Raw genomic sequence first — 8,877 nt, 5'->3', positions numbered from 1 at the left:
AAAGGGTAAAGTTTTGACTAATAAAACTTGAATCATTCAAAAAAGGCCAATTCGGCGTGGCTATATATATTTATGAAGGTGGGAACAATATTTGATATACTATAAAAGCTGCAATTCTAGTAATTTGGTATCAAGAGCATCGTACGTACATATGGGACATAGGTGGTTTTTATATACAAGGAAAAGATATGTTCGCTAGCTGACCATTTCATGCATGGAGGCTGTACATGAACTCCAGCTTTCAATAAGATATTTTGGCAAAAAAATAAAATATTCAGATTTCAATAAGAATAAGACTTGTATTAATGGACAAGAATTCGACATCTCTTTATTGTATTGTATGCTTTCTTGTACAATAAGAATAAGAATAAAATCTAAAGTAGGCAGGATCAAGTACTGGGTCCCATGGACTGTACAATTAGAGAGTACAAGAAGACTTGGAGCAAAAACTATGTGGCGGGAGTGTGAAATTTCTTGAAGCGGCAAAATGTGGGGGAAAAGTTGACTGTTGCCTTTTTCAGTCTTAAAGCAGATAAAGTAGACTACTTTCCAGCCCCAGTTTTCACATGTTACTCAGCTGACCTCGAAAGGCAAAGTTTTGGATTTTGCTGAAAAGTCACTTTCTCACTGGCTGGATTTTTCAATACTTTCCATTTAGGTTGTCGATATCCATGTAAGTTGACTCCAACATGCTAAGTCCCATTGTACTTTGTCTGTGGTGCACCTTATTGTGTTTAGTAACCTGAAATCAGGTTACTAACTTGAATCCATGCTCTAACTTAACTGTTAACTCGAGCTCTTTTAACTGCTCCATGTTTATGCAAAGTTGATGAGATGTGATTTCTCACCTCCATGTAATAATCTACATCTGCAAATGAATGTAAACATAATCAAGTGATTTATTGGGAAAATATATCTATCTATATATATATATTCAAATCAGTTCCAAGGGCAGTTGATATGCCCAAGTCCTAGAATTATTTAATATAAGGACTTTTCTTTCCATTTATTGTAATAGAATATTTTTTGTTATAATCAATGTTAGAAAAGAGTGGAGAAAAGTTGAGAGCAAAAGAATACCAACTTGGAATTTACCTTAGTCCACTCTGTACGGGTACCTTCTCCATGATGGTTCACTTCTATAGTGCCTTTGTAAGTTTTGTCTGACAACGCTTCATGCAGATCTATTTATTTGGTTATCTTTAATGATATGCAATATATGAGACACACGATGTGGTGATGTGTGCTGAGTAAACTAGCATTTTCTTGATGTCAGTTAAGATTATGGCAATATCTTGGTATGTAAAAATAGATGCATTTAGCTAGTTAAATATTTGGTGAAAATCAGTTTATCTTTCCCCAGTAATAGAGATATTTTGTTAGGTATTACTAACTTTTGGTGGCAGGAACATATTTTGTTACATAGTTGTGGTGGGGGAAATGGCGCAGGTTTTCTGAAGTTGGTTTTAGTTGCTGGAATGGCATCCCAACAGAGTGATGGGCATGTAAATCATGGAACTGGGGCTGTGAAACAGTTTGTTAAAGGTTTGTCTGGCCCTTTGTAAGTGTGCTTAATTCTACCCCTTCCTACTGCTGTGTCTTGTTTGACAATGGTTAAGCTTGTGGTAATACTAAATGAAGTTAACTGGATATATGAACCTGCAACTTGAGAGAATCTAGCTCACTAGGTTTCATAATAGATTTCTTATGAGGTAATGCTGTAATGGATTGAGTATAGGTGATGGTTAAAATTGACTTTAACATGTAATTGGGATTTTAATGGTTAATTTCCAGAAATATTTGGTGTGATAAGAAATAGTAGATTTGAAGTACTATTCTATAAATCATGCATTTCTTAGTGTATGAGAGGATACATAATGCTTAAACAAGTTGAATGAAAGATTGAAATAAAACTATTGGTGTACCAAAGAATAATTATTTCCCTTTTCTCAATCAATTAGACTAGTTATATATATGCAATCTTCTCTAGCAGGCACTTACAAACAATATTAATACTAGATGCAAAATATATTTTGATATATAACATTCCTCCATATTCTTTTCTAATGCTGTCCAATATTATTCTTTGGTATCAAGATACTCATGTGGTACATAGTACAAGTATTAGTTTAATAAGAGACTTGTGATGTTAACTGGATATTATAACCTACAACTTGAGAGAATCTAGCCTAGTGGCTAAAATAAAATATTATATTGAGGTAATGCTGAAATGGATTGAGCATAGGTGATGGTTAAAGTAGCTGAGTTTAGCATGTAACTGTTTTTTAAATGGTTAATTTCTGGAAATATTTGTTATCTATTATTTTTGCATCAGATTTGTAGCTTTATTCTCTGTTTGAAGATACTCGTGATACCAAGTACAAGTAGTAGTTTAATAAAAGAAAATGGTGTTAACTGGTTTTAGCACCTGGAACTTGAGAGAATCTAGCTTACTAGGCAATACAAAATTTCCTGAAATGGTAAAGACTTGTTGACTGAACTATAGGTGATGGTTTATAGCTGGACTTTAGCATGTAACTGTTTTGACTATGGTTAATTTCCCTCCATATTTGGTGTGATGATTTTGCATCAGATTTGATGATCTATTACTCTAATCATGCATTTCTTAGCGTATGAGAGGAGTCTCATTCTAAAACAAGTTGTCTGGTTTTTTTAAAGGATTTTATTGGTTTAGAAATAATTATTTCCCTTTTCTCAATCAAGTTATTTGTTAAACTTATACAATCTTCTCTAGTAGCCTCGATGGCAATAGATGCATAAATACTGGATGCAGTTATATAATTTCATAAATAACATTCTTCCATATTCCTAAAAAACCTTTCAATATTATTCTCACATTCCAAAAAACAAATCAGATGCCAAGTACAAGTAGTAAGACAAGGTTTCATGATGTTTGTGATATTTAAACATATACTTGAGAGAATATAGCTTAATAGGTAAAAATAAAATTCTGTCTAGGTTGGACTGTAATGGAGTTTTGGTGAATGATTTTTGTTCAACAATTCAGGTTGAATGGTATGGAGTAGGCTGTAGAGTGTGTTTTGACTGTAATTGTTTTCATCTTTGTAATATGCAGGTACATATGACAGGTTGATATGAGGGAAGCTTGTAATTTTTTGATGCACTAATGAACCTGCCTACAGGATGCTATATATAGACTTCACTCCCAGGTTTAAATGTATAGCCATGTTGAGGACTAATCCCATGAGTGGCACATGATATAATTTCTAGCACACCAGTGGTAGATAGTATTTAAGAATATAAGCTTGATTTTGCATGACATTTCCTCTTTCTATCATGTATAATGTATAATGTTGTGAACGTAAATGAGATGTTAATTCAAGCTTGTATGAAACCTCGATGGCAATATTCTACATGAAAACAGAGTAATATATATGCTGTTTTAGTTTGCTGAACATGTGAAAAAAGCTACATTAAATCTAAAACAAAAAGTCCTAGAAACAAGGATTGGCAGAGTACTATGTATTACAAGAGATTGATACGAGTTCTCAGGTTGTTCAAAAATGCAATTCAAAGAATATGTACTTGGAGATTTATTTACAAGGTTGTTAAATTGACACATTGTAAAAATGGGTTCAGGGGCAAATTTCTCAATATTGTAAAAATGGGTTCAGGGGCTATGAATAGAAGTAGACTATTGTACGTATGAAATGCAAATGGGTTTACGAGTAGTTGAGATTAAGGAACAAATACCTGTGGGTTGGTTTCTGAGATTCAGTTCCAGCCATAATAACATATGTAGCTGATCATGAATTCGGAAAAAACCCTTTCAAAAAAACAGTAGACTTCTGCCCAACAAATTCATCGTGAATCCGCAAGAAATGCCTCTATTTATTCATCGCAATTACCCACAAGCAATTGGCATTTCCTACGGTTTCACCACTTCCCCTGAAATATGCGAACTCGACGAATCGAGTGCCAGATCAAATTCACCGCAATCTCATCCCCATTGTTTTATATATTTTCCCGATTTTCCAGCAAAAAGCTGAAGTAGCTTTTGCGGTGACCCAAACAATTCGTAGTAAGCATTAAACAGTGGCGTCCCAATATTTGGCAGTAATTGCCCTTCAATCCAAGATGGGATCGAATCATTACTGCGGGAGCAGTCGGCGGCAACATACTCGAGGAATTTCGGTGTGCCCAAATTCGCCAAATCGTAATGATTGCCGTGCTAGAAAATGGCCGTAACTATCACCGAAATTGGCCTTCAAAGCCGACGAATTTCCACCGAAATTGCCCTTCAAACCCTCGGTGTCCATCGTCTTCTGCTGCGGGAACCATCGACAGCTTTATCTATAGCAACTGCGGCCAGCTTCAAGTATTCACCGAAATTAGTCTGACCAGACGTATTATTCCCGACCGATTAGCGGTGAAATGAACTCGCAGTAGTTCATCTAACTCTGCGATAAAACAGGGTAATTGCGGTGAGGTCGCACCCCGCAAAACTTGGTTTTTCTTGTAGTGTATCTTGCATTATGTCAAGTGAACTCTATTTCATAGACTTCATTTTTCCTCACACTCATCCCTTCAGCATCAGGCTTATTTTGATGTTGACTAGGCCAGAGATCCCCTTGATGATAAATCTACTGCCAATTATTGCTACTTATTAGGGACTTGTCTGATTTTCGGCCATGTCGCAAAAATTCATCAATAGATTCGGACAACACTATTCATCTGATGAGAATGGACAAGAAACAGTTGGATATTAGCATCAAACCACGGTGCACTAAAAACCAGGGGCCTCGTTGCTTAGTTCATTTTATACAATATTGATAACAAAATCCCAACAAAAAAGATGAAAGAAAGCTAAAATAATGAAAACAATAATGGCGATCTTAGAGTTAAGTTTAGGGTGGACAACTGGCAGTGGCCAGGTATCACCCCACCAACGGGAAAAAACTACCTACTCACCAAGTAATGGCAAGTTCTCTCCTTAATCATCATAGCAGTTCAATAATTGATTGATGCCAAGTTTCGAGTCAGTAATTTTCTTGGTGTCTTAACATATCATATAATTAAAATTATTTATATACTTATCAATATTAATTGATATGACATCTTATAATAGGATGCGAGCACTTTGTATATGTCCACACTCCGAGACTATTTAATAATTACTTATATTTTAGAGGCACATCTAGATCTCCCACAAGTGCTATTGAATTTGCTTGGGGGTGGGGGTAGTCGCCCCAAAGGTTGCAACACAAAAGTGCATAAAAAGATTAGAAAATTTTGATTTTTTCTGTACTATAAATAATTTGTGTTGGGTGTGTGACAATGTACAAAAAGGAGCCTTGAAGACTAGGTTCAATTGAATCAACTCTCAGCTGAAACATTCAAACTTGGTTAATATGCATGCGAGCTGATTTCTTAAATCAATATGAGAAAAAAAGAAGATAAAGAGTGGCTGGCCAACTACAAGACATACAAAGGAATTAGATTAGGGGTTGGGTTCAGATCGGACTCATCCAAGGTTATCTTTGAGCATATCATGATATTTATCCAATCTTGACCACTTAAAAGAGATTAATTCACCCTGAAAACCCCTTATTTATTAAGAGAAAGGGAATAACATATATTATCTTAATATATAGTACTGGAAACCAAATTCAAGAAAAAAAATCTCAAAATAATTATCTTTCAACCATAGTAGTAAAGCAACCAAGAACTTTAACTATTTCCTTCATCACATCAACATGGAGATGTTGGCAGTGTTAACAGTGACATTGACCTTCTTCATACTGGCGGCAGCGGCGATGATTCCAACCTTGATGATGCTGGCGGCGGCGGCGGCGGCGGCGGCTGCAGCTTTGGCCTTGGCATATATATAGGCGGCTTCGGCTTATAATATGGTGGCTTATATATTGGAGGTATGACATAATGATGTTGTAAATTCCGAGCAGGGGGTGGTGGTGGTTGTGTGCTCCTTCTCCGGGAAACCACCTTCAAATATTTAGGATAGAAGTGGTTAGATTGAGGTTGATCAAAGTAGTAGGACACAGAGGCATGGGCACCCTTGAAAGCGGATCCAAAGAGTAGTAGTAATCCTCCATAGACCACTAAGGTCATCAACAAATACCTTATCATGACACCCATTTCTTACTCTGTTTTTTTCTTTGTTTGAAGGAAATTGTTTCCATCGGTATGCTTTTATAAGTGTTAGATCATGGCTTGTGTGTGGACTCAAGTAGTCAATGGAGGAGTCGTCTTCCGGGAATGGCTGAACTTAAATTTAAAAAATAAATAAATAAAGACTTGTGAACCAATTAATGTGTAGTCGACTAAATTGTTTGGCAACAACAAAGACTTGTAAACCAATTAATGTCTAGTCGACATGGAGGAAGCCATTAAAGTCTAGGTCGTAGTAATTTGTGGGGTTGCTAAAGCAAGCAGTCAATGAAAGGAAACTTCCGATGGAGAAATGCTGCTCTTTATCATGAAGTGGAAATAAACATTCACATTTTTCCATCTACATAAAAATAAAAATGTTCTTTGCCTTTAATTATTATTATTATTTTCTTTTAATATTACGTCGAATGATCAACATGATGTGTCGTGCATGAACAACCCTCAGAATTTTTAGAAATTTCTACTCATAAAAATTTCTTCATATTGATCAAACACTATTTCAAAATGAAATAGTTGAGAGCTTTGGGCATCAAATATTTATCTCTTAAAAAAACCTGTTAATACGATGGCTCCTATTACGTTGACCGACAGCATTGACCCGACAAAGTGATCTATACTTCTTCTTTTTTGTATTAAAAAAAAAAAAAAATAAAAAAAACAAAGCATCGATCATTTTGAAGAATTTATGATCTTATTCAATCGATGCATGGACCTAATGGCTGGGTACAAAAAAAAAAAAAAAAAAGTGTAACCTTTTGCACTGGGTATGGCCAAACGGGTGGGTCCCCATTGACAAGATTTTTTTTTTTTTTTTTAATCAAGCTGATATATTATATAGATATAAAAGATCTGAAATATTACAAAGCATTTGGGGGATCTTTCCCACTATCCAAAAGTAAGATATTTGGAGGTATAAAATCTAAAGGAATGCTACCAAACAAAAAGTTTGTAGCTGCTCATTGCGCAATTGAGTGCGCAAATCGATTTTGAGATCGATCTATCTTGTTGAAATGCCAGCTTGGGTGCAACTTTAGAGAATTTGCGATATCATCCAAGATCATAGAGATTTGCCAAATCAACTCTAATTTAGAAATAGAGGATATGACTTGCTGGGAATCGCCAACTAGGGAGGCATGAGAAGTGTTGATGAATTCAGCCATTTTGAAAGCCAATTTTGCAGCCAGAGCTTCTGCAATGACTGGGGTTGTTGTAGGGTTATTCTCAGTCCATACTTCAATTACCTCCCCTTGTGAGTTTCTGCTAACTGCGGCTGCCATAGAGAAAGAGTTTCTAACCGCTGCATCAAATGATATGCAGATATGGTTTGTTGGAGGGTTTTGCCATTTTTTCCCCAATTTGGAGTTGGTAATGTCTTTCCAAGCTTGCAAATTTTCTTCATAAGAGAGATTTAACTGAGAAGAAATTTGTTGGATAGACCATACCTTTTGGTTATGAACAGTGTCATTTCGAAGCCTCCAAATAAAATCTAAAATCAATCCTGCGAAGATCTTGAAAGAATGCTCTTCTTGTGTAGTTAGACCCAATTTACGCATGGGGTTTAAGACAAACTGCATCCAATCTTTCATAGAAGATAATCCCAAAGGAGAGAGATTTAAAGGCCAACTACTCTGACTCCATAGAATTCTTGATACAGGGCATTCTACAAATAGATGTAAGAGAGTCTCTTCTGTACCATCACAAAGAGGGCAATTTGTAGAAGATAATGTTGGGATAAAATGTTTAAGATGATCTCTAGTAGGCAAAATATCCCATATTATTTTCCATAGAAGGAGTTTGTGACGATCATGGATTCTGAGCCTCCATATTTTCCTCCATTGTATATTTGGAATAACTTCTCTGAGAGGATTTGTAGCATTGGAAGCTAAATGATAAGCAGTTTTGACTGAGAAAATGCCATTTTGTGTTGGAGTCCAGACAAGTTTATCTGAGGATTGATTTGAAAGAGGTAGAGGTATTTTGAGGATTTCATTTATACTATCCTGTTGGAAGAGAGATACCAGGATGGGTATATTCCAAGAATCATTGGATTGTGAAATCAATTCTGAGACTTTCATATTGTTTGAGTGGTCTATTGTGTGGTCAAGAGGGAAAGGTTTGAAACCTTCCAAAGTTGGTATCCATGGGTCAGACCAAACTTTAACAGACAAGCCATTGGTAATTTTAAAACATGTACCTTTTTTCAGTAGTGGTCTTGTAGTGAGTAATCCCTTCCAGAAAGGTGAGTCAGTGGCTTTTGAGATTGTAGTTTCAAAGACGATTGATTTCAGATATTTCTTTGATAAGAGATGTTGCCAGATACTATTTGATTGAGATTTGGACATTTCTCATCCTGTCTTTGCTATTAAAGCCATATTCATATTCTCCATCAGTCGTAAACCCAATCCTCCATCTTTTTTCGGCTGACAAATGGTTTTCCAAGATTTCATGTAAAGCTTGTGTCTTTGATCATTTGATTTTCCCCACCAGAAATCTCTAAAGCTGGAATTGAGTGTCTTACAAATGGACTTCGGGAACATGTGTATTGACAGCTGATATGTTGGAATAGAGCTTGCTACTGATTGAATAAGCATAGTTCTTCCAGCTTGGGAGAGCATTTTTGATTTCCATCCATCCAGTTTTTTAGTGATTTTTTCCACCAGGTCCTTGTAAACTTCTTTCCTTGAGCGACCAAAAGAAGTGTGCATT

At 35.8% G+C, this 8,877-nt stretch overlaps 1 protein-coding gene and 1 long non-coding RNA gene across 2 annotated transcripts; both read right to left on the bottom strand.

Moving 5' to 3' along the window:
* Positions 1–279: 279 nt before the first annotated feature.
* On the bottom strand, positions 280–6,258 carry LOC122299931. The gene is made up of 2 exons (XR_006239795.1): positions 5,774–6,258; positions 280–4,716 (listed from the first exon to the last, which is right to left on the bottom strand). It is a non-coding gene; the product is annotated as an uncharacterized LOC122299931 (long non-coding RNA).
* Positions 6,259–7,127: 869 nt separating this feature from the next.
* Positions 7,128–8,513, bottom strand: LOC122298726. The gene has a single exon (XM_043108594.1). It carries the CDS (start codon positions 8,511–8,513, stop codon positions 7,128–7,130), a length of 1,386 nt encoding a protein of 461 aa, XP_042964528.1.
* Between the last annotated feature and the right edge of the window lie 364 nt (positions 8,514–8,877).

This window comes from Carya illinoinensis, chromosome 16 (genome assembly GCF_018687715.1).
Source record: "Carya illinoinensis cultivar Pawnee chromosome 16, C.illinoinensisPawnee_v1, whole genome shotgun sequence".
Lineage (NCBI taxonomy): Eukaryota > Viridiplantae > Streptophyta > Magnoliopsida > Fagales > Juglandaceae > Carya > Carya illinoinensis.
This window is presented reverse-complemented; position numbering and strand designations above follow the sequence as displayed.